The sequence below is a fragment of the Orbicella faveolata genome, unplaced genomic scaffold (genome assembly GCF_042242905.1).
Source record: "Orbicella faveolata isolate gen_17 unplaced genomic scaffold, um_ofav_v1 contig_2, whole genome shotgun sequence".
Taxonomy (NCBI): domain Eukaryota; kingdom Metazoa; phylum Cnidaria; class Anthozoa; order Scleractinia; family Merulinidae; genus Orbicella; species Orbicella faveolata.
The window spans coordinates 7,715,583-7,743,499 of record NW_028301547.1 but is presented as its reverse complement, the minus strand read 5'-3'; the positions used below and the strand labels follow the sequence as shown (position 1 = coordinate 7,743,499).

At 41.8% G+C, this 27,917-nt stretch overlaps 6 protein-coding genes across 12 annotated transcripts in view; 3 read left to right on the top strand and 3 right to left on the bottom strand.

Annotated features, from left to right (window-relative positions):
* Positions 1-7,932, top strand: part of LOC149111777 (uncharacterized) — a 51,462-nt gene extending 43,530 nt beyond the window's left edge. For all 4 annotated transcript variants that reach the window (XM_089289388.1, XM_089289387.1, XM_089289385.1 and 1 more), the window contains 7 exons: positions 1,122-1,306; positions 2,011-2,097; positions 2,287-2,478; positions 2,992-3,209; positions 4,294-4,334; positions 4,776-4,872; positions 5,396-7,932. In XM_089289388.1, coding sequence (XP_089145514.1) covers positions 1,122-1,306; positions 2,011-2,097; positions 2,287-2,478; positions 2,992-3,209; positions 4,294-4,334; positions 4,776-4,872; positions 5,396-5,663 — 1,088 coding nt within the window. In that variant the 3' untranslated portion in view covers positions 5,664-7,932. The remainder of the gene's footprint in view (positions 1-1,121; positions 1,307-2,010; positions 2,098-2,286; positions 2,479-2,991; positions 3,210-4,293; positions 4,335-4,775; positions 4,873-5,395) is intronic.
* LOC149111778 (uncharacterized) lies at positions 365-1,135 on the top strand. The gene is made up of 2 exons (XM_089289392.1): positions 365-503; positions 614-1,135. Exons 1-2 carry the CDS (start codon positions 365-367, stop codon positions 949-951), a joined length of 477 nt encoding a protein of 158 aa, XP_089145518.1. The 3' UTR covers positions 952-1,135.
* A 782-nt stretch (positions 7,933-8,714) lies between the features above and the next one.
* On the top strand, positions 8,715-21,717 carry LOC110042875 (uncharacterized). Of its 4 annotated transcripts, none has more exons than XM_089289436.1 (5): positions 8,715-9,005; positions 9,956-10,154; positions 16,413-16,753; positions 18,115-18,286; positions 21,129-21,717. In XM_089289436.1, exons 3-5 carry the CDS (start codon positions 16,418-16,420, stop codon positions 21,488-21,490), a joined length of 870 nt encoding a protein of 289 aa, XP_089145562.1. In that variant the 5' UTR covers positions 8,715-9,005; positions 9,956-10,154; positions 16,413-16,417; the 3' UTR covers positions 21,491-21,717. The 4 variants fall into 4 exon arrangements, with proteins under 4 accessions (XP_089145562.1, XP_089145559.1, XP_089145558.1 ...); XM_089289433.1 differs by having other exon boundaries at positions 9,953-10,154; XM_089289432.1 differs by lacking the exon at positions 9,956-10,154.
* Positions 20,687-24,318, bottom strand: LOC149111776 (uncharacterized). The gene has a single exon (XM_089289431.1). It carries the CDS (start codon positions 24,166-24,168, stop codon positions 22,603-22,605), a length of 1,566 nt encoding a protein of 521 aa, XP_089145557.1. The 5' UTR covers positions 24,169-24,318; the 3' UTR covers positions 20,687-22,602.
* On the bottom strand, positions 24,182-25,858 carry LOC149111775 (uncharacterized). The gene is made up of 2 exons (XM_089288859.1): positions 24,353-25,858; positions 24,182-24,236 (listed from the first exon to the last, which is right to left on the bottom strand). Exons 1-2 carry the CDS (start codon positions 25,609-25,611, stop codon positions 24,182-24,184), a joined length of 1,314 nt encoding a protein of 437 aa, XP_089144985.1. The 5' UTR covers positions 25,612-25,858.
* LOC149111774 (uncharacterized) lies at positions 25,727-27,832 on the bottom strand. The gene has a single exon (XM_089288858.1). It carries the CDS (start codon positions 27,830-27,832, stop codon positions 25,727-25,729), a length of 2,106 nt encoding a protein of 701 aa, XP_089144984.1.
* Between the last annotated feature and the right edge of the window lie 85 nt (positions 27,833-27,917).

The window sequence follows — 27,917 nt, the reverse complement described above, 5'->3', positions numbered from 1 at the left end:
TACTGTACTGCTACTGCCTCCAACAACACATCTTCCTTGCATTCTGCAAAGATTTTGAATCACACTATCGCATGTTCGCATATATTCTTCTCACAAGCAAAACATTGAGCGTTTTCCATTTACCAAAAACTTCCGGAAATTCCGGTTGGGATGTAAATGGAACACGACTTGTTGGTTCGTTCCACTGGAAATTTTCCGGAATAAACAGAATTCCTGAACAGGTAGTCCCATTTTCCCGGTGGAAACTTCCCAATGGAAAATTTGTGTTCCATTTACAGATTTCTCGTCTTTATCACCAGTTCCATGCCTTTCGCGGTCTTTTAAACAGCCAGGCCTCCCTGGGCTCCCTCGTGTCTCAACAAAAATGGCGGCTGATCAGGGTCAGTTTTCTGGAAGCTTTTTGCAAACAGACTTTCAGGGCTACTACGAGTGCTCTACCTGCCACGTTCTAGCGCCAGATCTAGAAAATTTATTGCAGCACGAATGTGCTGCATATAAAAGTGGTAGGTAGAAATTCTTGCTCGTTCGAAGCTTTTCTTGTAGGTACACGTTTCCCGCGTAAAATGTTGCGTGAACAACTCTGAAAAGTTCTTTTGTAATTCTTCGTTCACAGGTGAAGTTTCTACCATTGTAAACCTAGAAAGATGGAAGGATGCAGATGTCAGACTTCTCATAACCACATATGCCGATAATAAGCATTTGTTTGGCGGGAAAGCGACGAATTCGAGAGATTGGGAGAAGCGACAGAGAGAGACCTGTGAACGGATGGGACTTGTCACAAATAGAACGCGCTTTTCCCAAACGAAAATTTCCAATAGAAATTTTCCGAAATTTTTTTGTAAATGGAAAACGCCCATTGCTAGTCCTTCAATGACGTCACAGGCTAACTCGTCCCATTCTTCGCTATTCCTCGGTCGTAACCGCGGAAAAGGCCAATTTTACGGACCTTGAAAATTCATAGAAAATTAACGAATACAACAACAACAATAATTTTTACGTAGTGGTGATCAGAAAAACAAGGAAACTTATACAAGCGAAAGAAATTGGGTTAGTTGAACTTTAGCACGTGATAGTACGACTTAGCTGTATTGTATCAAGGTCCTCTTCCTTAAACCTTTCAGACAATGCCACTCCAGACCAACTGAATGATTTCTTGGAAGAGATTACCCTTATGAAAGCGGTTGGTTCACACAAGAACATCGTGAATTTGATTGGCTGTTGTACCAAGTCCTCGCCAAATTTCCTCGTCGTGGAGTATGCAGCAAAAGGAGACCTGCTTTCTTACCTCAGAGAACGAAGAAAAAAGGTGAACGCATTTGTGTACCCTGAATTCAAGCAACATGACGAATAAATGCTTGCGCTCTTTCTGAATGAAATAAATAAGCTGAAGTTGTTGAAGTACGAGCTCCAAAAAATGATGCACGCGTGTGCTCCGACTAAACAGCTCAAATTAATCGGTTCCTACTTATCTATTTTAAATGATATAATCACAGTTGTAAACTTCATTAGACGACCCTGACTCCTTTACTACATGTACATAAGAACACTATTGAAACAGTGGAAAATGACAATTTTATTTGTATTTTCATTTGCTTTTCATCTATTTACCTCATCAAGCATTTCGAGAGCTCGTGTTACCATATCAAAATTGTCAATAAAATAGAGGTTAGATATTCCAAAGAGTGTTCGTTGGTAGTATCGAATAGTTCATCTCAAATTAGAAACCCTTTTAGATAAGAGATCGACTGAGCTTTTGCAAGAGAATATGAATGTGATCATAGTCTCTTAGATTTTGTTCGAGTCAAAACACAAAGACGTGGCCCAGTAAGCGATGTGGTAGTTATTAGGTAGGGTTTCACAGTACACCTCGCCAAGTTTATGTCGTCCACATTTAACCAAAATATTTAAACGTGTCACGAATGATGATAGACTATTTACCCAAGCTAAATAACCATAACTTAACAGATGACTTGTAAGGTATTGTAATCCTCTTCGCCCTCTAATTTCCAGATAAAAAACACCGATATGGAATACGTGCAGATACGAGAAAGCACGCCAGAAACACCAAGAGCACTCAGCAAGGATAGTACAGGCATTGTAAGATAGACTTCACTTGGTATTATCATTATAACAACTAAAATGTAGCCATTCGTAAAGATTCCCTTTCATCGAGGTACATGTAAGAAATTCTCCTAATCTAGAGGAGGCATGTTATTTTTAACGTCATTAGTATACCCAATTGTGGAATAATTTATTTGAAGCCGACCTTCTCCGTAATACCTGCAGCATCGTAAGCCTGGTGTAAACGACATTGGCGAAGTTAACGCCGCTTTCCGGAAGACGGATAGCAGTATTGACGTGAGAATTAGCAGCGCCCAGTCCTCGAAAGATGAAGAACAAGATGTAGGAGACGATGAAAACGATTCTTTAACCCCGCAGGACATGATGTCCTTCTCCTGGCAAATAGCACAGGGAATGGTAAGTTAAAAAAGATTTGATCTTTTTAATTCTATTAGTGTAATCAATCGTTCAATTAAGTGTTTAGGCATTACAATATCAATTAATTTACCCTACTAGTCAGGTCATCTTTTCGGACCCCAGTGTTCCTTTGGAGCCTCGGGGGACTGTTCAAGATTGCCTTTTTTTAAGAACGAGCCATGTTCCAGGCCACCTTTTATTCTTTCTGTTCACTATAAAGACAACTGCTCAATAGGGCCTAGACCAATTTCGATATATTAAAATTCAGCCTAAAACAATAGACCTTAGCACGAGGCTCTGGGAAATAAACCCCACAAACTCGGTAGTTGTTCCCCAGCGCCCCGTGCTGAGATCTTTTATTTTAGGCTGAATTTTGATATATCGAAATTGGTCTATTATTGTTGACAATGATGGTGTTCAGTTGGTTGGCCGACTTTGAAAAACGTCCTTACACTGTTAGCGAAGGCAAGTTTTCCTTTGTCCACAGTGATTTACCATGTTTCTTGTGTTTAGCAATACTTATCCGCAAAGGGCATCGTTCATCGGGATCTCGCCGCTCGCAATGTCTTACTCTGTGACGACAAACTTGTCAAAGTCGCTGATTTTGGCTTGGCGCGGAGCACGCTGGGAGAGAATGTGTATCACATGACAGGTCAACACAATAAGCTTCCTGTGAAGTGGATGCCACCTGAAGCCATAAATGACGGTGTTTTTACCCCAAAGAGTGACGTGTAAGTGTATCAGCAAGTTACGAAATCGGTGTCAGTTTTCCATGCGTCTATCCTGTTATTGATCATGAAGTTCATAACACTGTTAAAGTGGCTGTGGATCCACGAACCCGGAGGGGCGAGGAAACTCCCATATCAAAAGGTCGAGGATGCTCGTCGTCTCTCTTAGGGGTAAAAAATCTAGGATTTTGGTGTCGCTGGTGTACATGACGAAACACAACTATTTTTAAAAAATGGAAGTATCTTTTATGGTGCACTCGAAAAAATTAAAATAGAAAAGGCTCTTATTTCCATATTTAGGCTCGATTTCCGCCGGTCTCTCGACTCCGGTCTAGTAGCGCGGACTCTTTTTCTGAATATAATAGTGGCTGGTAATTGAACCTATTCCGTGTTAAGTGGTATCTTTTAAGGGACAAATTAAGCCCGAGTCAGGCCCAGATTGGTGTCCTTTAAGGGTTTAACTCAAATTATCCCACGAGCATCCCAGGCCTTTTCATACGGCAGTCCCCCGGATCCACACAATAACAATCTACAATAAAAACATCGCATTAATTATAAATTCATGTGTCTGTCTGTTTAGCGACGATGAAAATTAGCCAATGAGCGCGCAAGAATTTCTGCCGTTATTGTCAAAATGTACAGTTGACTTGTAGTTACTATCAAGGCACCTTTGCGAGAGTTTTCAGATAACTTGATTAAATTATGCAAACAGGTAAAATGACTTCATCGTGATCGGCTGAACGCACGCCAATTATTTCCGTTAATTTTAAAAAACTGCAAATTAACGCGGGAGTGTTCGTAATTTTCTGAGTTTTATTATAAATAAGAAATAATAGGCAAAAGCTAGAGCAATTAAGGATTTCAACTGCTCGTAACATTTAAAAAAAGTCACTCGCCTAAAGGCTAGCACAATTGGTAGAGAATTTCAAATATCACTCTTACTATAAATTCTTAATTGCACTCCTGTTAATACAATTAGCCTATCTTAGTACAAGTCTAGAAAACCAGGTCTAGAGAACCAGGTCACTCAACAAGAGTGAATTCCAAAAATACGTCAAAAAGATAAATATGTATATTTTGTGCTTAGGTGGTCATATGGCGTTCTTCTCTGGGAGATAGCAACCCTCGGTAAGTATTTTAATGTTCTGGCCTTACGGTTTAGTGAACTCGACTCCAGATTGAGCAGTTCGGGCTGGGACCATTGTGCTGTGTTCTTCGACAAGGCACTTAACTCTCAAAGTGCCTCTCCCTCCACTCAGGTGTATAAATGGGTACCGGCGAATTTGATGCTATGTAGTAACATGGATGCCATGAATTAGCATCCCATCTAGGCTGAGTTGAAATAGCCGCGTCGTGCTACTGTAACTGCAGATACGCGCCGGCCTCATGGGCCATTTATCTCGTATGCACTCATAAAGATGGACAACCGCGGGGTGGGGGCAGGTTATAAACGGGGGGGGGGGGGGGACATATGAAAAGAATTTTAGAACATATAAAGAATATATTTTACCAAGAGAAGATTTTACTGGGTGAGGAGTTAAAACAAATGAAGTGAATTTCATTTTTTAGGAGGGTTTCCGTACCCCGGGATAAAAAACAGAGAACTCATGAGACTACTGAGAAGAGGATACAGAATGGAAAAACCAGATACGTGCTCAGAAGAGTTGTAAGTCACATTGGTGGGGGAGAAGATAGGATGAGTTAATCAGTTAAATAGATTATTTCTCAAAAAAAAAAGGATGGAATGATAATGAGATCAGGTTTTCATAATATTTCAATTCGTATTTCAAAATATCAAGGCTGACCAATAGGCTGTTCCGGCCGTAAATCGTCATAAAAATATACCACATAAAAAATCATCTGAGGACATCTCTTCTCTTTTTGTTCAAGGGTGCATCTAAAAATTAAAGCCGTGAAGGGCATTTGTCAGTTTAGAATACGAAGTACAGGAGACGTATCTGTTTGTTGTTTTTTGTTTCTTCGTTCGTTTGTTTCTTCGTTCGTTTGTTTGTGTGTTTGTTTGTTTATTCGTTCGTTTGTTTATTTTTTGTTTGTTTGTTTATTCGTTCGTTTGTTTATTTGTTTGTTTGTTTTTTCAGGGCCTGTAGTTTGAGTAAAACAGCTTATTTCAGATATTCAAATTAAATTGTGTTATTGGGCCCTTATTTTCCATGTGCCTTTATCAACAGCTATGAATTGATAAGGCGTTGCTGGGCAGCCAATTCTGATTCGCGGCCAACCTTTACCGAGCTGTGCCAAGATCTAGAGGACTGGATGCAAAGAGAAGTTCCTTATCTTGACATGGACCAGCTAGATGAAGATCAACCTTACTATGACGCGTCAGCGGTATCATTGTCCAGTGGATCTTCATGCGAGGGGCATGCTCCTGGTGAGAGCCTCGCTTCAAACACCGACGCAGGCAATTTGGCCCGCAACGGAAACGAAGTTACATCTTAATCAGTTCAAGCTCTTAAAAAGTGATCATAAAATCAACGCATACAGAAACACAGGCAAAATCAGGTCTCTTATAAACACGCTCTAGCGAAGAAGATTCGTTTGGTTTACTGAGGCACCCGACTAGGAATAGAAGATTACTCGAAGCAGTAGTGAGTTTCTCGGGAAATAACGGTGTAAAATAACCTAAAAACTAAGAAGGAGTCGAGAACAACGAGGCGAATGAAAAACGTAACATATAGGTTTTGTAAAAAAGAATAGCGCACGAGAGTTAACGTAGCTAAACTTTTTGTTAAACTTTATTTTAAAATATTCCCCGTTCCTTGTCCTAATACTGTAAACCGGTTGGTATACCCGGGAATAGATTCTCGCATACTGCGTGCAGAACCATGGCTGGTTAATTATTGCTTCTTTCCACAGCGCAACAAAGAAATTATTGCAGGAGTGTCTACTAACAACGATGCGAAATTCACAGCCCCGCTTTAATGGTCTTTTATTGTACCTCACTCAAACACCAGTTCAAACGATTATCCGTGTTTAGCGGGCTCATTAGTGACCAAAGTTACAATCACAGATAAGTCTTAGAGTAAGAGCTGACCTGCAAACCATAACGTAGAACTTAAGCTGTCGGAAGCATTATTGCCTTTCAACGCTCTTGTTTGAGGTCAGTTTTAGAGGTTCTCTTAGCATTTTAGTATTGTCAGTCAGATTTTCAACGTAGTTTTAGTTTTTAACGTATGGTTATAGAGTTTTAATCTGTGTACATAAATTTGTATTTTTAACCTGATGCTATTCATACAGGGCCCTGTGGATACCAGCCTTTGAGCTGAACGGACTACCCTGTTTAAATAAAGTTTTACTTTACTTTACTTTACTTTTTTTTTTTCGTTCTTTAGAAAATTGGCTTAAAATTATGTGGCACCGTTTCTGAGACTACTCGTATGTTAATGCTGACCAACATTTGAAATATGCTTGTGAATTTAAAGATTGTTTCAACGCAGTCTTTCTGCACCTATTGTCGTTCGTGGAATAACGTTCCCGCAAAAAACGTAGCATTATAGGTAAATTGAATTTCTTTGGAAAGTCCTCTACATTACCGTACCCACAAACTCTGAGCTATGCGTTCGGATCAAATAATTGGAATAAACACGTACTCCTTCACGCTCTAATTATGTAATCAGCCGACATAATCATATTATCTTTCCTTACTGTAGCGTACAGGTAGCTCTCTACATGATTCATGAAATGCTTTGAGAAAAAAAAAAAAGAGAGAGAAACAAAATAGGTGGGAAAACGAGCTACTGAACTTTGCTGTTTTCGCACTGACACCAAGAACATCAAAGCACTTGTTATAAGGCATTTCTTGACTTTGTAGTATCTTGGTGGGTAGTAGTGGTAGGAAATAGAAAGCGGTTTTAACATGTCCCAAGTTACTTAGGTTAAAAGCCTTTCAAAACGTTTTACTAAATTTCTAATCAATATAAGGAGTTTAATATCAAGTTTTAAGTCACTAAACATAAACGAATACTTTATTTAACTAAAATCATGCTGATAACAAGAAAATTAGTTCAGATGAGACTAGGGTGCAACTTTCTTACAATGAAAAAAATATAAAAGCAGAGACAATAATAATAATAATAATAATAATAATAATAATAATAAATTTATTTTTAAGAGGAGGTCTTCATTCACCTAGAGATGGTTTTCTGGAGGGTCCTCTAAAAAATGAAAGTCTAAAATATACATTAAATGCCTAAAATACAGAAGTGATAAAAGCTTAAAGGAGCTCAGTCACGGTTTGACATTTTGAAAAGTTTAGCCTAAATTTTTCAAATTCGTCGTTTGCAATCCGTGTCAATCTTCGCCATCCTTGACCATCCTTGTTCCTTTATGGTTTATTATTATCTCTTTGATGTTTTTCTATCTTAGTAAGCTATTATTTTCAGGTTTCACGCCTTCCATTTAAATGGGATTTTGTACGTGGCCAAAAAAAGACAAAACACCGTGACTGAGGTCCTTTAAGACTAAAGCTAAGGTTCATTGAAAACTAGAGCTAGGATTAAAATACTACCACTAACTAAAGATATAACTTAGGGTAATTTTTAAATTCGGTGTACTGTATTTCGGCTAGCCAAACAAGCCTTCTTCAGGGACAATGCAAATTGTACATTGGAAGGGACTAGTGATCACGGCATTTACGTAATACTTGAAAAACGTAAACTAAAATGATTGACAGTGTAAATGAGTTAAAATAAAATGGTGAAATAACATAGTGACAGGAAAAAAACTTATATGTTAGGATCAATTGCTCTGCCTTTTAAAAAGAAAACAAATAGCTTCCCTTGTTTTTAGCTCTCATCCCGGGGCACTTGAATCCCAGGGCGTTTGACCCACTTATTTGTCGTCACCCCAAGGAATTCGGTCATTAAATAATAAACGACAGGCAAGATATGCATAGGCGACGACGCTTCAGAGTGTATGGAATATTACCTACCCTGGAAATTGCAAAACAAACAGATATTAAATGGTAAGTAAGTAAATGAAGTCGCTTGAAGTCAGAAAAGCCCTGAGCATTTTTAAATGTGAAGGAGAACACTATGAGAGTGAGCAAATCTTTGTGTTGTCCTTTTCAGTTGTGAAAGGACAGAGATGTCACAATCAACTTATTCTTAGAGGTGGAACAAGTTATGTTAAGGCCGGACTTTTCCCAGCATATTCGTTCCACAATGAGGAAATCCTAAGTCTACTTTCTCAGGTAGTCCTGACATAAGCCTTATTTTCCCTGGGCTTCCTTGCCTTATACGTTGATATGTTGTAAATATATTTATAAATGGCAAAAAATGAAACAAGATCAAGAACAGTGCTCCTCAGCTCAATTCAGGGATAAATCTCAAACAACCTCTGCAAAGAAATGTCGCTTGCCAACATAACCCGGGAGTTGGCCCGGGGTGGGAGGGCACGACTGGACTTGACTGATGCATAATTTATTGGGTCGCGCTCTTTCGATTGTCAAACAAATTACTAGAGCCTAGTGCTAATAGGCCATTTCTGGTTTCCACTGTTTTTCCTATGGACACTTGAACGATTCTGAGAGGTTTTATCCACAAATTTGCCCTATTAAAAACGCCTGTGTATCGTGACGGGACGTGTTTTCTTTCTGTTGGCCGGAAGTCAAGCATGACGAGAACGATGAATGCTGTGAATATGTGATGTGGGACGTGATATATGTCGTGAATATGCAGACTTTCACATAAATTAACGCCAGTTCAGCTGGAACATACCTCGACGTAAATACTTACTAGAGTTTTGGTATTAGGCGATTCACTTTCTAACAACTGAGAACGGGTAAGTTGAAACAATTTACCGTATTTTAAGATTCTTAAGGAGGCAGCTAGTGCTCTGATATAATATCTACGTGAGCCTCATGCTAATTTTCTTCGTGTGAAAGCTGTTTCGATCGGCAGTTGTTATGAAGCGATAGGTTTCTGCACAGTATACAGTGGACTTCCAATTTCTCAAACCCTCAATTTTTCGAACCTCCCAATAACTCGAACCAAAAGTCGTTCCCTCTCCTCAGTGGAACACTGTAATTTTTTCTCGAACCATACGATTTTTCGAACCAATCGATTTTCGTTTCCCTTGGAGGTTCGAAACATCGGGATTCCACTGTAGCGAACGGGATCAAGCGAGCTCTGAATACTGAAACAACGCGGGGTAGCTAACCGACAACAATACTTAGAGGAAAATAAGAGTTAAACGGGGCACTCTTTTTCAAGGAAGATCCGTTACACTCTTGAGTACCGAGAACTACATGGACAACAGCAACTGAAGTTTTCGGTTCCAAAAGCAATTATACACTAAATTATACGCCACGCGCGAGTGGAGGGTAAAACTAATCTATGAAACTGCAGACCGCAGAACCTGCTAAACTTAGGAAAATGTCTGATTTTACAAAGCTGATGCTGTATGATAACAAAAAAGATATGTAATAATTATTACATTAGCGTCGCGCACAGATGTCGTCTGAAAACTTAAGTCCCAGAGTGACCCAGGCAAACAAACCATTCATTCCATGCTCTGCTTCTTTGGAGAGAAGTATGGAAGAACCGCTCTAGTGAGCATTTTAGCGCGATTTTCAGCAATTAATTTTGCAAGTCGACGGCCTCTCGGGCTCAAAATTTAGAGAAACTCACAACTGGTATCTTGGAAATACAGAGTTTGGAAGAGGGCAGCAAAATATGATGCGCTTCTCATGTATAAGGGCTGTTCATGAATACATTTGCATTCTTTAGCAGAAAAAGATCTTATCATTGTACCCGACATTCAAGAGAATCACTCACAAGAAAGCCAGCAGGTCAGGAAAGAAGTAAAGAAATAAAGAAACAAATCGTATCTGATTGGTCGTCGCCTTGCCGTGATGAAACTAGCCCGCTCTTTCTTCGCATTAATGCCTCGCTATAATCGTGGATTAGGGATTTGTGTGGCTGCGATCTGGTGAGGAATATTATAATTGCTTTGTGTTTCGATATATATGAGGTGTTGACTTCTTGACGGTAAAAGATCTCTGAGTTATGACCTTATTAATTCTTTGACTAGTAGAATCGGTAAATTCTTGTCGTGCCCCTAAATGTAGACAACAAGCAGTCCCTCTTTCGCTTAGTCCGTCGTGCGTGACGAGAAAGAAAACCGGGAGAAAAAATGGCCGTGCGAAAGGAGGGACTACCGCCTAACACCAGAGAATTTGACCTTTTACGGCCGAGTGATATTTTTCGTGTAAGATTTCTTATGTTGATGCCCTCTTCTTATCGCCTGTTGTTAATAACCCCGAGAGATCGCTCTACGCTACTCTTCAAGTAGCGAGGCAAAAACATGCCGTGAGAAGTTATGTATATCTTCGTTCAGTGAAAATGCCAAAGAAGTTTTAAAAAGAAGACAGCGAAGGAGATATCTTGTAACGATTTTTGCTGCGTCTGTGGGTGTAAATTTAAAAGTTATTGCGAAATCTTCAAAGGCAGAGTTTCAACCAAGAATTTACATTTAATCAGGAGCCATAATCGGGGACGGAGACCGTAAGCGCGCGCCATTTCTAGTATTGGGGTTGTCCCCATGATATAGAACAATTTTTCTATTTTTAGAACAAATTGCGCCATTCCGTGCGGCGCACGCGCGTACATGCTGCGAGGATTTTTGCGGATGTCGCGTGGGGAAATGGCGTCCGAAATTCCCGAAATGGTTGATGCTTTTGGCCCACAACTTAATGCGTGCATGTCTGTTGGAATTTTACTGGGATGTCAATATTTTTGTCGTAAGCTGCTCCAGTTTGAGTGAAGTAAGACAGTGTGGAATTTAGTTATGTACCACTTTATGTCACGGACCAAGTTGTGTTCTGCTGCTTCTTTTACAAGAGCTCCACATTACTCCACTCTAAGTTTCACATATGTTGAAGATTAACAACTTTTCCAAACCACAGCAAAAAAACTAGTTAGATATATTTGGATATAGCAGAGTTTCAGGACTTCAAAGTTTCCCTCCTCTTGCCACGCGCTTGCGAGGATTTCGCAAACTCTATCTCGACCGAAAAGTAAAAAAATAATAATAATTGCAAGTTTGATATTCGCCTAGAGTGTAAGCAAAGCTTGATGTTTTATCAAGGCCTAATAAGTGACAGTAAAGTTTATGTGTGTATATGCTGCTTAGTTTTTTTTGTGTAAAAATCCAATGAATTGTCTGTTGTCGACGAATAAGAGCGCCCGCCGATGCGTGTTTTGTACAATCAGCAAAACATGACAAATTGGACTTCCCCACTTTCGTGTGAAAACGTACATCGAACTCATACCATATCTCTAGTTTTTAAATGTGTTTAAGGTTGATAAATGTTTGAGAACATATTAAAAGCTTAACTGAAAATAAGTGAATACAGCAGAAATAATAAGCAAAGTTACGATGACGCTTTCTTAATCAACTCGAATAACGATTTCGATTTTGTTGGTTGAATTATCAAAACTCCTTGTCTATTTTATTTTCGCAGTGTAAAATTTTACTATGTTATAGAAACACACATGATGTTAGTAGCCTTTTGGCGTTGGTGAAAATTGTTGCAGCATTTCGGCACAAAAGACAACGAAAGAAATCTTTGTCAAGATTTGTTGACAATTGAAAACACCGACTCGGATTTGAAGTGCACGCGCTACACTATGCAAACGAGACTTTCCTTTCAAAAACTTTTGCAAACTCGCCAAACAAACAGAAACAATAAGAAACTATCAAAAACAGGGTTTGGTTATGATTAAGCATTGTTTTGGAAACTCACAAATTAACTCGATACCAGAACTAGAGTAAAGAGTTTTCTTACATAACTTTTCTTTACATAACTTTTATTTAGTTTTTATTATAGCATTTTAGCCTTATTTTAATTTGTAGTTTTTTTATTTATACGCTCACTTGAATCTTCAGAATTGAAGGAGGTGAGTCGCCCAGGAAGAAGAAGAAGTAAACGCAAAAGCTTACGCGTACAACTAGCGCGAGCAAATATTATTCATTCACAGCGCGAAATTGAAGTTTGGCTTGCGACCCTGAAAAACTTACATTTTCCATTAGCTCAGAGCATAAAACTACATATAAGCGCCCTGGGTCTTATTCCCTGCCTTATTCCCTGCCATCGCTGTGAAAAATCTGCAAGAGAATCTCACCACTCTCACCATTTGATCAGGCAACGTGACAACATCCACGCGAGAGCTCACGACATGTGCGTGGATCCGCGCGGATATATGACGTCAGGATGGCGCAATTTGTTCTAAAATAGAAAAATTGTCCTATATCATAGGTGCGCGCGGATCCCAAGACTTACGGTCTCCGTCCCCGATTACGGCTCCTGATTTAATATGTATTTGACATAGAAGATCATCCAACTGAGGTGACATGTTTGCCAATAGCAGTGGAAAGCGGCGAAATCACTAACACGCTCGCAGTCGGGTTCGAGGCGGAAAGTTTTGCCAAACAAAACACTTGATAAATTTAGATCTTTTCAAAGCCCGTTGACAGAGGGTTCTGTCCTCGTGTACCGGTTCACAAGAACCGATACAAAAGACCAAACAATGTTCAACAGCTAAACAAAGGTTCGTAAAAAAAAGGAGTACAATGGTTATTCCCTCTGTGTACCGATACACCAGGACACAACCTGACAGAGTCGCAAGAACATCACGGCTTGCGAAGCGCGATTCCAACGCTTCGATTTGCTCCGTTTCCAAAGCTTTCCATTGTCGGAAAGCAAGATAATGATTCCTGCAAGATATCATACGTATGTCGAATGTTGACAACGCGCTGTCAACGCTCTTAACATAAGCCAATCATATTTTGCGTTGGGAGAGCAACGCATAATTCAAACTCCCTGGCTTAGGCGGTAGTCCCTCCTTTCACGCGCTTCTCGCCCCCAGGATTTCGCGCGGCCATTATTTTCTCACAGTTGTTTGCGTTACGCACGAAAGACTAAGCGAAAGAGGGACTACTCGTAGTCTACCCCAAATCTTGCCATTTGCCTTGCCGAACTACATAGGTCTGCATAACTCGGTAAGGTTTTCGCAATATATGCAATAATTATACGTGCTCGTTTTGGAATGTGTTGATTGGACTGCCATTTTGAATGTTGTAGTTTTTGAGAAGCTACAGAATAGCAAAGAAGAAGTCATATTAAATTATAAGAATACTTAACAGTTTTGTTTCATTCATTACGACGTAACAGTCGTTATATTTGTCGTTAAACGCGACCGAGTTGATAGCACAGGAGTCTTCACAAACAAATGTGCTGAGTTGAGAAAAAATCCTTAACCGCCAATGACCTCCTCAACTTGAGTCGCGACAAAAACGTCAGTCGCCCCTGCAAAAATATCTTCGTGGGGCCAAAATTTGAACACTTGTCAACGAAAAAACTCGATTTTTCGCGTTCGATGAGGCAGAGGGAGACCAAGACAAAATTAGTATGCGTTCTCGTTACTCTCGAGCGTAATGAAATACATTGAGGTCTGCTTACAGTCAAAGGTTTGTTCATGTGCTCGGATGAATGGCTTTATTTAAATCTGAGTCCTTCAAATTGCAAAGTACACTTAATTCTGTCATTTAGTATCGTCTGGGGAGTTATAATGTACCCTGTTCTATCGTATTCGTCAGAGTGAGTGGCTCGGGTCTTCGGGTCATTTGAGAATTTCTTGAAATAAGTCTTCTCTTCAAGACCTGGGCAAAGATCAAGGGTAATACGTTTCTATGTGAAAAATTAAACTGGCTAGTTGCAACCCGCCGCGCTAGAATTTCTCGACTTCCAATTCTTGAAGGTTTTGTTATCTGTCATCACTGCGGCTCGGCGAGATCCGCGTACAATTTGTGACATCTAGGCTCTTTTCTGGATCTCTTAACTCTGTTTTGACCGTTTCAAATTACCTACAGCAGCAGTGGTATCAAAAACCTAGACCACCAGTCTTTCCTTTTTCACCTGATTTTCTGGTCTAGAATATAACCCCAGGGGAGTATTCTCAGAAAAAAATGGGTGGGGGGTGTGCGGCCCGCTTCCCAAAACCCTTATCCTATTTATGACCTAAAATTGCGATTTTCCCTATCCTATTTATGACCTGACCAAAAAATTCGATACCCTATTTGTGACCGTTGCGGCAAGCACAGTTGCCCTAAACATAATTTATGAAAGGCTTTTGCTGATGGTCTTATCGATTATCGTGAAAAAGTAGCTTTTTCTGAAAAGCATGCCCCAAGACTAAAGTACAAAACCATACCACACACTATTTAGACCAAAATGGCCAGAATCCCCCGGATACCGTATTTATGACCAAAACGGCTGAAAAACCATACCCTTTGGGCCGCACATACCTATATACCCCCCCCCCCCCCCCCTCGGCCTCTCAGAATATAACGCGATCATTCAAAACCTTTTACCACACTGTAATCCCGGACTGTAATTTTTGTAATTTTGTATAAGTAATCATACGGTTGAAAGCTGAAAATGCACGAGCCGCTTCGGCGAGTGCAATTTCAGCATTTTGAAAAACTCACAAGTGGGAATTAATTCCAAATTGAAAGAGAAAAACTGTATGATTACTTATTAACAATATAAACATGAAAAAATTTGGGTGGAGGAAGTGCTGGAAGACCTTTCTTGAAGCCATTTTTTCTCATTCGAGAAAACTTTTTCAAAGTTTCCGCACAAAATTTTCCTTATCATTTTACGTAATATCATTGGCTTCGAAAATTTCCTATTGTCTTTCAGCCAATCATAATCCAGAATTACGATGTGTAATTTGCACTGGTGTTACACTTGAATTGCACTGCTCTCAGCCAATCAGAATCGAGTGTATATTATTAGGAGTGTAATTCTTGTCTGAGTCATGAAGAGGGTCTCTGGTGATGTAGTCTATTTTAGCAACTGTGCGCGACGTTATATGGCTCAGCACTAGCCTGCGAGAGTGCCCGGTTTTCAAGCTTTTCTTTCGGCTCGAGTTACGCGCAGAAAATACCGGATGCTCTCGCAGGCTAACTCAAAACCAGTCCACAAAAATAGGCATAAATTCTTTAGAATAAAATTAGTGGCTTGGCAGCTTTAACAAATTAAGGTTAGTTAGATTTAAGCAATAGAACACTTTTTCCGTGTTTACATAGCCTCATCTAAACACGAGGAGGGTTCGGAGAATTCGAGACAGTTATGCAAACCCGAGACGTCGTCGAGGGTTTGCATAACTTTCGAGAATTCTCCCAACCCCCGAGTGTTTATATGAGGCTATGTAAACACGGAAAAAGTGCCTTATTGCTTTTATCAAACAATTCTCAAAAATACGCGCGAATCTAACACGTCACAACCGTGTTTACATACTCTCATCTAAACACACCTATCGACCAATCAGAGCGCGCATAGTAGCTCAGTTATTTTATAATAGCCAATAGGCCAGGTTCGAAATATCAATATTCTAAAATGGCACCGAGGCATTTGCAGTCTCCTCTGCAGCCGTTTTTCTGGGATGTCACGCAGCGCTCCCAGACTCTATTGATATCCTCAAACAAGTCAGTAGCTTAGTCGAATAGTTACCATAAAAACAGTCATTTCTCCAGGTTCCGCCTTTCCTTACGTTCCAGGGTCTGTACTTCCATAGATAATTCCCAGGGGATGATGTTCCTTTATACAGACTATATAGACATGTGCGACCCAAAAGGGTATGGCTTGGCATCGCGTATGTTTTTACATGAGGCTAGTTTTTTTCCGCATCAACATTAGCAAATTCTGAGCGTTAGTCAAATGTTTACGCAAATAAAAGCCATTCCTGGTTAGCGGTGGTCATATTGAGGAGACCCCTAATTTTAGAGGTCTGAAATGGAGCATCGATTTTCTTTTTGCTCAAGTCTGAAATGAGTTATGGAAAATGACAGATTTTGGTCTGAAATAGGGTACAGGTTTTAAGGTTCGGGCCGTACATCCCCACAAAAAAACATTGAGGGGATCCCCCGGATCGATTAGTCTTACCGCAAGGGTGGCTTCTTTTACAGGTTTTGAACGTTTTGTAGAAGGAACTTTTGTAAACAAATATGATGTGTGAGGTCACCTTATAGATGTAAACTAACTAATGATCAGAAGGAATTAGACTACGCACAACCCTGCCTTTAATGTAAAGATACCAATAACGTGTTAGATAGCTAAATAGTCTGTTTTACTAGTTATCTATATTGTTTGTTCCAATTCAGGTTTTCATATTTTTCTGGCAGGAAACATGGAAACCATCCTGGTCCGATTGGCGTTGTGTGCACTCATCTGGGTTCCGGGACTAATGGCAAGGGCGGCATGGATTGAACTTTCTCACCCATTTAACAATGAGACTCTCTACTGGCCCGGTCTTCCAACGTTCAATCTAACCACAATGTTTGATGGCTATCAACCCGGTGGATTTTACCTCCTAATGTATTCCTTCGGTGCCCCCGAGCACGGAGGCACTCATTTAGATGCGCCTAGACATCTTTCTTTTGGGAAATGGACGACAGATGAAATTCCTCTTGATCGCCTCATCGGACCTGCCATCAAGATCGACATATCCTCCAAAGCTGCCCAGGTAAAGTAATGTCTAATGGAAAAGAAAACACTTGCAACGAAAAAAAATATATTCCCATATACATTCCAATTAAATTTTAAGGCTCCCACACGGTCTACATTGGCAAAATGAAGAAAAGGATGAATTGCTAAAATAAACATAGGAACAAACCCAAGAAGCAGTTGTCGTCACCGGGGGGGGGGGGGCTACTCCCATATAAGGGAAGGGTCGTCGAAAATTTTGAAAAGATCCTGTTTTGTGGTAATGGCTGGAATTTTTTTCCACCCCTACGAGGTACCAACTCTAGAAAAAATAACATTAAGTGACACTTTCGTAAGTTTTTTATATTGATAAAGGCGATCGCTTCGGATACCTTCAACTCGCTTTGCATACGGCGGCTGCGCCCGCAATACGAGCGGCAGTCATAACAGAGCTGTCCCACCGAAACGACACGATAATAGCCTTTTTCTTCCCAGCTAACAAAAAATAGGTAATGCTTAAGTTGCTTTGGCCACTTCTAATAGTTAACTTGAGAATTCCGGGTTTAATTTGATGAGGAACAGCATATTTTGTTCAAAATAACACAATTATTATCCTACCTAGCGACACTCAACGAACTACGAGCGAATTGCCATGCCGGACGTCGGCGACCCGTTTTTGACGCCAAATTATAAGCTTGGAGATACAAAAGTTCCATATTTTTTACTTTTTTGCAATCTGATATGGTTTATGGAATTGCAAATCCCTGCTCGTTTGTGAATATTCAATGCCATCTCTGATGAGAAACGTCTTTCCTCTTAACTACCATTTATGTCAGGACAGTAACGTTTTTCCCGCCTGTTGAATCCTGATTGGTCAATTCAAATTTCGGGCGCGCCAGCCGTATGCGAGGCGTAAAGTTGATTTTCATATATCTCCTGTCGTGTGTTTTTCGGCACAGTACCCTAAAAGGTACCGCGAAAGCTCCCGTTGTGGACCTTTTCACGTTGAACACCCTTTTTGAACCCATAAAAGGTATGACGAGCAGCCCCGTTCTTTTTGTATGGGAGTCTTTTTCGGAGGTCATCGCGCAACTTGGGAAGAGCTTAGGCTAGCCACTTACGACGACCCCTTATCTGCAATCAAGATGCTCATTATTTTTAAAATGCACGTAGTATTTCTTATGATCGATTATCAGCCGATCAGAGTGAGCCGGAGACTGTGTATCGTGGACTTCCAAATGGTAGCCGGATAGAAGTTTCGATAAATTTTGGCGATGACACAAACGACCACAGCCTGTTGGGACAAAGATGTTCTGCACTAAGTACCGCAGTTCAGGTTCATTTCAGATCTGATTCAGAGTTGAGCACAGTGAATCATAGTATTTATTAACTTTGTAATAGAATGCTGATGTTGAATTAACACCCAGTGATTTGCAAGCATGGGAAAAAATACACGGAAAGATCCCGGATGATGTGATATTGCTGGTATTTAGCGACTGGGCACGATTTTGGCCAGACAGGAAAACGTATATGGGAACGGACACAGCAAACGCTTCATTGCTGCATTTCCCAGGTAGGGTCTTAAAGCATTCGTGTCATATCTTGCTTGCTATCGTCGAAAAACTGATTAAGAAGTTGAACGTGCATACACATTTATGCGCGTAATGAGATTCTTTGAGATACCCAGTCGTGTTTAAGTCATAATGTCAAGGCTCTCTATAAACCGTAAGGGCGTAAGGGAGAGGGGGAAGGGGAATGTCACATCCCCCAAGGTTTTGTGCAATTTTCAAAAGGGCGTGGCAGCCAAACTTCGTAAGCGCGCGCTATTTTTAGTATTGGGGCTGTCCCTATGATATGGGACAATTTTTCTATTTTTAGAACAAATTGCGCCATCATGTGCGGCACACGCGTTTACATGCTGCGTGGATTTTTGCGGATATAGCGCGGGGAAATGGCGTCCAAAATTCCCGAAATGTTTGATGATTTTGGCCCACAAATCAATACGTTCATGTCTGTTGGAATTTTGCTTCAGTATTTTCGTCGTAAGCTGCTCCAGTTTGGGTGAAGTAAGACAGTGCCGAATTTAGTTATCTCCCGCTTTATATCGCTGACCAAGCTGTGTTCCGCTGCTTCTTTTACAAGAGCTCCACATTACTCCACTCTAAGTTTCACATATGTTGAAGAATAACAGCTTTTCCATAACACAGCAAAAAACCAGTTGGATATATTTGGATATAGCACAGTTTCAGGACTTCAAAGTTTCCCTCCTCTATGCCACACGCTTGCGAGGATTTCGCCAGGTCTATCTTGATCGAAAAGTAAAACAAAGTAATTGCAAGTTTGAGTTTCGCCTGAATTGTAAGCAACGCTTGATGCTTCATCAAGGCCCAATAAGTGACAATAAAGTTTATGTCTGTAGATGCTGCTCAGTTTTGTTTGTGTAAAAATCCAATGAATTGTCTGTTGTCGATGAATAAGAGCACCCGCCGATGCGTGTTTTGTACAGTCAGTAAAACATGACAAACTGGACTTCCCCACTTTCGTGTGAAAACGTACATCGAACTCATATCATATCTCTAGTTTTTAAATATGTTTAACGTTGATAAATGTTTGAGAACATATTAAAAGCTTAGCTGAAAATATGTGAATACAGCAGAAATAATCAGCAAAGTTACGATGACGCTTTCTTAATCAACTCGAAAAACGATTTCGATTTCGTTGGTTGAGTTATCAAAACTCTATTTTATTTTATATTTTATTTTTGCAGTGTAAAATTTCACTATGTTAAAGAAATACACATGATGTTAGTAGCCTTCTGGCGTTGGTGAAAATTGTTGCAGCATCTCAGCGCAAAAGACAACGAAAGAAATCTTTGTCAAGATTTGTTGACAATTGACAACACCGACTCGGATTTGAACGTGTACGCGCTGCACTATGCAAAGGAGCTACTTATGTACGCGTCAGACTTTCCTTTGAAAAACTTTTGCAAACTTGCCAAACAAACAGAAGCAATAAGAAACTATCAAAAACAGGGTTTGGTTATGATTAAGCATTGTTTCGGGAAACTCTCAAATTAACTCGATACCAGAGTAAAGAGTTTTCTTTCATAGCTTTTCTTTACAGAACAAACGTAAAAGCTTGCGCGTTCATCTAGCGCGAGCACATATTATTCATTCACAGCGCGAAATTGAAGTCTTTTTTTCAACCCTGAAAAACTCACCTTTTCCATCAGCTCAGAGCATAAAACTACATATAAGAGCCCTGGATCTAATTCCTTGCCTTATTCCCTGCCATCGCTGTGAAAAATCTGCAAGAGAATCTCGCAACTCTCACCATTTGATCATGCAACGCGACAACATCCACGCGAGAATCCCCGACACGTGCGTGGATCCGCCCGGATATATGACGTCAGGATGGCGCAATTTGTTCTAAAAATAGAAAAATTGTCCCATATCATAGGTGCGCGCGGATCCCAAGACTTACGGTCTCCGTCCCCGATTATGGCTCCTGACAGAATTCTTCATTTCTCCAGTTTCTTTGAGCTTCACGGCAGCATTTTTATTTTTTGCATGCTATTATTTCCAGTAATTTTCCTTTTATTTAAGTTATTTTCTGCCTTACTGAGAAAATCGTGAAATCCAAGACGGCGCGAAACCAAGATGGCAGAAGTAATGACGTCCTGTGACGTCAAGTGAGGTCGTAACGAAGAAAACACAGATCATGTTGTAGAGCAAGTTAAGGAATATCTAGCCGAAAATGTAAAACGTTTCTGAAATGTGTTATAAGAATAAAAACTCCGAGGAGTATTCCGTTCACCTCTACCACCTGTGCCTATTACACCACGGTAGGAGTGTGGATGCCGAGGGATTATTTACTCACGACAGCATAAACGACATTTCCGAGCAACCAGTTAAAATAAAGTCAGCATCGAGACATATGCTTTCTTACAGCAGGGTGTAAAGAGCAACAGAGATTTTTCTTTTTTTTTTTTTTTTTTATTTCTGACTGAACGAAGTCGCTTTGCGACTTTGCGCGCTTTGTGTTGCTTGCCGTCAGTGAAGAAGCAAAAACATGACTTCCATTTTTTTTTTTTCGTTCAATGTATAATAAAACAATTATTAGTGGGTTTTTGTGATATCCAGAACAATCAAGGTCTCGGTAAGGGTTATCAGCCTCAGCCTTCGGCTTCGGCTGATAACCTCTACCCCTATTATTATTAAAAATCTCATCCAATAATTGTTTATAAAAAAGTAGCTTCTTCTATACCTGATACCTACGATCTGATAAGCTACCTTTGCAACCTTCTAGTTAGACTAAAACCTAATACATTTAGTGCGTTACTCTTATCAAATCAAAGACATCGTTCGTGCTTTAAAGAGTTATATATCTTTACCAGAGGATGTTTCTGTTCACAGGAATACACCCTAACGCCTCTCGTTGGTTGGTCAAAAATCGTAAGATTAAGATGGTGGGAATCGACACACCTTCCATAGATTACGGTCAGTCAAAGATTTACGAATCTCATCAGATTCTCTACAAGGAAAACATCCCTGGCGTGGAAAATGTCGCCCACATGGACAAGCTGCCTGCAAAAGGATTCACACTGTACGCTGCACCGATCTTCATCACTGGCGGAAGTGGTGGACCGTGCAGAATATTCGCCCGCTTGGATGAAGACGACAAGAAAGATTGCATTGAGAGCAGTGCTGTCAAGTTCAAGGGCGAGGCTTTGTTTCTAGGAATAACGTTGTCCCTGTTGTTCGGATTTCTGCCGTAGCCTTACATAATCTTGGGGCAATCCTTTCAAAAGCGTCACAGTTTTGCGGATAGGAGCAGATTTGTTTTCCTTTTTTATTATTATTTCTCTGCAATGTTGTTTAAAAAATCACTGTATTGACACCGTTACTTGTACATGAAAGAGACGCACTAACAACTAAAGCAAACTTGCATACAACACATTTTGCAGCTAATAAATCATTCTAATAAAATCACTGCACGAATGGAGTCGTCCTACTCTAATTCATGTAATTTCAGCTCAAACTATAACTCGATCGTCCACAGTGCTTAACGCTCAGCTCTGAAACAATGCCAGTGCCCCACCATTTTAGGCTGATCGACTTGAAATTCCTGCAAAATGCATCTAGGCGTGGTGATCATGTGCTAGTATCTCAAACTATGCTGCCTAGGGCGCTGGCCCCTAGTAGCTTTAACCATGACATATCAGTTAAGGGTTAGGGGCTTGGCAAAGAACAGCCTCTGTTGATTGACGATTGAGCGTGGGGCAAACTAACCCCTAATTTTGATTCATAGCCTGGCCTTACTTTGCAGGTGTTTCCAAGTTTTACTACCTCTGACTTTACAGGGAAAATAATCAAGGCTCGCGTGACATTATTTATCTGATAATTTGTCAATATTTCTTTAGTCCGCTTTTAGGTTTCTTTTCGCGAACTTAGCCCCGTTCACTAGGGTTAGTCACTCGGTAATCTAACTAGGCCCCAATCAATAAAGTCGCTTGGGTTTTAACACACGTTTTAATCTCTTCTCTTAGCTTTCACTGTTACAACGGGCGTGTAATAGCTACCCTGAATGCACGAAATAATGTTTCTCTTTATACTGTTTCATTAGACAATGTGATTGGTCGTTGCTAGGTGATAATCAGAAAAACGGGTTGATCAAAGTCTGTCACTAAATGTCCATTGTCTCTTGACATGATGTCTAGACTTATAATAAAAACCACAGAGAAACACGCACGAAACACGAAGTCTCCAACACACTCCCCCAATGCAGCATTGCATGCGAGGGTGCATTTACTTTGGAGACTGAAACAAAACTACTAGGCGATTTCAAGCTAAATGAAACGTTCTACAACGATCACTCGATTTAAGTTCATCATTGTTCGATTTCTTCATTAGTGGTAATCTCTTTGATTCTTGCAGTTGCCGCGGCCGCAGCGGCTCTTGTTGGTCTGAATGTTTTCGTGTCAGGGTTCAATTGCTGTCTAGCTCCTACTAGAAGTTCACACTGCAACTCTAGGGGGTAGAGGTGTTGAACAGGACGCTCTATCACTCCTTTGCTGGTTTTCAGCTGAACTCCACGAGTATGGCCGTCACGTCCTGGATAGATCTGCGGGACGAAAGCGAGTGGCCACTTCCCTCGATTCTTGTTATCAGATCGTACTAACACTATGTCTCCAACTCTGACTTTGTAGTTAGCTGTCTTGTGGACAAGGTTGTGACGCTCTCTCAAGGCTGTCAGATATTCACGTTGCCATCTATTCCACGTTTGATCTTTGCAGGTCTGCAAAAATCTGGCTCGTTTTCGCAAATTTGTATCCTCGATTCTCCAGGTCTGCAGTTCGGGAAGCTGATTGGTTCGCTGGAACATAAAGCTGGCTGGTGTCAGGATGGGTAATTCTACGTCGTCTTCAACGTAACCGAGTGGACGACGATTAACCTGCGTTTCCACGTCTAGGAGTACTTCGGTCAATTCATTCCAGGAAAGGGTGGCTTTCCCGATGACCTTGTGCATTGCTTTCTTTACTATTCCAATTAGGCGTTCAAATTGGCCACCCCACCAAGGGGCGCGGCTCAGATTGAATTTCCACCTTACGTCATGGGACTCGAGGAAACCTTGTAATTGCTCGTCCCTTCTAACCTGCTGTAACCACTTGGCTGCCTTGACAAACGTGCTACCATTATCAGAGTAAATGACAGTTGGACGTCCTCGTCTAGCTATCAGGCGTTTGAGGCACGGAATAAACGTACTAGTCGCTAAGTTGGGAACTAGTTCTAGGTGTACTGCTCTCGATAGGCTGCACGAGAATATCACCAAGTATGCTTTTCCCTCGCGTTTGTGGGTCAGTTTGTACAATATTGGTCCTGCGAAATCGGTCCCAATGACCTCAAAGGCTGCTCCGCCATGGGTTACGGTACGGTCTGTTGGTAGCGGTCCAGGGGGTGGAACTGTTACGGGTGAGACTCTGAAACGTTTACAGCCCCAGCACGCAGATCGTACAGCCTTTACTAGCTGTCTTAGGGTCGGGATCCAGTATTCTTCACGAATCGCTGCCATCGTGAGGGACACACCTCCATGTAAGGTCTCTGCGTGAATCCGCTGTACAAGCTTTCTGGTGAATAGGCTGTCAGCTGGTAGATAAACTGGGTACTGTCCCTGGATTCTGCCATGGCATTCAAGCACTTTGTCGGCATTTGGAATGAGGTTGAGTTCACGTCTCGTTTGTTCAAAGTGAGACTTCTGCGCTTCTTGGGACTGGACTCTTCTTATCCACCAATTCTTTGTTTCTTGTATGTCTTCGCTAGTTAGCGGTCCCTTGCGCGCTCTATTGGTGATGAAGCGGCGCACCCAGGCTTGGATGCGCAGAGTTCGACGTAGATCATAGCGCTCGAGGAGTTCGTCGAATACATTTCGTTCTTGTTTAGGTTTTCCGTTTGCCATGCTGAGTACTTCTCTAATAACTTTCGCCTCTTCTTCGGAAGCTTGGGTTTTCACTGTAACTGGATTCTCTGGCCAACCGTTAGGATCCCGCAGCCACGTTGGGCCATTCCACCAGAGCTCTGCGTTAGTCACCTGGCCTCCTCGACTCACTAGGTCTGCTGGGTTTTCAACAGTGGGTACGTACCTCCACTGGATCTGTGGATGTTGTCTAATTTTCTGCACGCGGTTGGCGACGAACTGTCGGTACTGGCCATTTCCTATAATCCAGTGAAGGGCGACGGTGCTGTCCAGCCAAGCGTAAACCGTCGGTTCAGGTAGATCCTTCAGTGCGTTTTGGACGTTGACAACTAAATTGGTAGTCATGTGCGCGCTGACTAACTCTAACCTTGGGATGGTAAGTTCTCTCTTGGCTAATCTTGCTTTTACCGCAACCAGGGTTTGAGTGATTCCGTCTTCTTGGCGTACGACTGAATAAACCGCCGCTCCGACCCCGTACGCTGACGCATCTCCAAACGCATGCAACTCAACCGAGATAACTGGTTGCTGGTCAGGTGCTAAGGGTCTTCTTGTGGTTACTTCCGCCGGAAGTGATTGCTCCCATTTCTGCCAGCGTGTTCGAAGGTTTTCTGGGATGTCTGCGTCCCATGGTACTTTGCAGTCGCACACTTCTCGATAGATTTGCTTCCCTTGTAGTGTAGTAGGGGATGCCAGACCGAGGGGGTCGTAGACTTTCGCTAGTTTGGCTAAGACTTCACGTTTTGTCGGTGCGCCACTTGTACTTGGGAACTGCACGGCGATGGTGTCTTGGAACTTGTCCCACTTTACGCCCAATAGTTTGGACTCACTTGTCTTGACTAGTAATTGTTGTTTGGCATAGGTCTGATCTTCGCTTGATGCAGGTTGGGCGCTGTCTTCTCTCAATGTAGACTGGTGGTTATCTTCTAGCTGTGGATGATTTGAGTGCCATTTGTGCAACTCAAATGTAGCGTCACTCATAATCTCTTGCGCTATCTTCTTTCGTATTTGTGCTTGCTGCACGTCTTGACCGCCTGTCAACAGGTCGTCTACATAGAAACTTCGGCGTAGTCGCTCCGCTTCTTCCGGGTACTTTTCAGCCCAGGTATCAAGTTGGCATTCAAGAACCCCGCCTAATAGAAATGGTGATGGCGCGAGACCAAACAGAACTCTCGTGAACCGATATGTCTGTACATCTGAATTCAGATCAGTTTGCCAGTGGAAACGAAGGGCATCTCGTTCACTCTCGTGAATTCGGATTTGTAAGAAGGCTTTCTTAATATCCCCCGCTAAGACTACTGGGTAGGCTCTCTGCTGAATAAGTACGTCCCATAGTTTGTTCTGTAGTGCTGGTCCTGGGTACAGGCAATCATTTAGTGATGGTGCATCAGGTGTCGCTCGGGCTGAGGCGTCGTAGACGATGCGCATTTTTGTAGTTTCGGCGGACTTGCGTATCACGCTCTTGTGCGGGATGTAGAATTCTTTCAGCGGCTGTGACACAGGGGGGGGGGGCGCTCTCGATAATATCTTGTGACAGTTGTTCTTAGATTATCGCGTCGTACTGCTCCGTTAGTCCCTCTCGCTGAAGTTTTCTGCTTAGGTTCTTTAGTCGTTTCAAGCTACCTTCCTTGTTCGACGGCAGTTCTGGGTGGTTAGCTTTCCCCGGGAGAGTGGTCTCATACCAGCCCTCTGGCGAGCGTGTCAATCGTTCCTTAAACTCGTCAAACACCATTGACTGATCATGGTCTACCATGTCACGCAATCCCAAGACGTCTAGTCTGCACAGATCTTCGTAGTTACTTTGACTTGTCTGGGTGAAAAGCATAATGTTTTTGTCGAATTCTTTCCCTGGGGACATTAGGAACCATCCAAACTTAGTCAGTTCTGCGATCGGGTCGTTGTCTTGTCCGATTCTGGGCCTGGTTTCCGTTTTAATCCTGGCGTATTCTCCGCTGCCAAGTATCACGTGGACCGGAAGAGACGCTTTCGTATCATTGTCGTTGACATTTACGCCTTTCAGATGTGAGTACTTCTCAATTAGCGCGCGATAATTAGGGTTGTCAATGGACAACAGTTCTGTCTTGTTTACTTTGGTTGCTTTGACTGACAGCGAAAATTGATGGTCGACAGATTGTAATTCTAGATCGTAAGTTTCGAGTCTGGCAGCTTTTGAGGACATTAGCATATCGATTGTTTTTGTCTGGACATCAGTGGGCTTTATGCGAAGTAGTTCGATCAGTTTTGCGGAAACGTATGAGCTCCCGGCTCCAGAATCGATGAGCGCTCGACACTTAATGCCATTGACTTCTATCACGATGACAGGGAATAAACCTTCTCCAATTTGGTTTGTATTCAAGGCGACTCCTCTCGCAGGCGTTGGCTGGTTAATAGATTCCTGGGCGGGCATATTACAAATGGACGAGTGGTGATGCTTGTGGCGGTGTTGACAGGCAGAACTGCTTTTACAATAGATGGCGCGATGGTTTCCTGTGGTGCAGTTAAAGCATAGACGCTTGTTAAGGAGAATTTGTCTGCGATCAGCGACACTTGTTATTTTTGTACATTCTGCTGCCCTGTGATCTTCACCGCAGTAAACGCAAGGCCAACAGCGGGGCTTCAAATGGGCGTCGCGACGCGCATGGTAAATTCTTGATGGGCGTAAGTTCCGTTTCGCTGTTTGCTGTTCTTGTTCACGTTCGCGTTGGCTTGTATCCACCGGATTTCTTCTTATCCACAGACGAATAGCCTCGGACAGTTGTGTGAAGTCCCATTTCTCCCATTCCGGGTCGTTGCGGACCAGATCTCCGCGAATTGCTGGCAACTTGTCTAGAGTCATCGAAACCATCCCATTGACTTGCGCGAGTTTGTTCATTGTCTGCAATGCCTGCACGCAATACGTTAGCTTTTCGCCAAATTCGCAGATTTTCTTCGGATTTCCATTGGGCAGTGTAGGCAGATCTAAAATTTCCTTCGTATAGGCCTTGACTATCTCAGACTCCTTCCCGAACTTCTCCAGCAGGATACTCTTCGCCCTATTGTATCCTTCGGGCGTGAAAGGGAGTGCTTCGACTGTGCGCTTCGCCTTAGTGTCCAAGAGTTCTCTTAAATACGAAAACTTGGTTATCGCTGCCACACTTGTTTTGTCGATCGTATCTGAGAATTGTCCCCAGAATCGTGGCCAGTCCATGAAGCTACCGTCAAATTTAGTAATAACAAGCTTCGGTAACTTTGCTTGCATGTTGCTGGCCGTCGCAGCTTGTTGGGGGTGTGGCGCAGTTTGGATATCTGCCTGCATCTCTAGCTTCGTTTTGTGGAACTTAAGCTGTTCTTCCTGGACGAGCGCTTGTGCTTCTCTTTTTCGGTCTTCGATCCATTTGAGCACTTTCTCTACTTCGAGGTCTGCCTTCTCTAACTGCGCGTCAATCTCGGCGTTCCATGTCTCGATTTCGGTCATCTCTTCTTTGGCTTCGATCTTCTTCGCTTCCACTTCCAGTCGCATACGATTTATTTCGGCAGTGATGGACCTTAAAGTCGAAAGCTGCCTCTCGATAGACTCTGCCTTTCCTGCTTCGATGACGGCGTTCGTCTTCGGGATAGTCATTTTGAGCTGCGTGAGCTTGATGTCCAGCGCTTTCTCAGTCGCTTCCATTTCTTCTTTAGACGTTCGAACAGAAAATCAGGACTAAAAAATACTCACAAAGTTGTCCTTATCCTTCCTCGGTATGTCGCGTTGC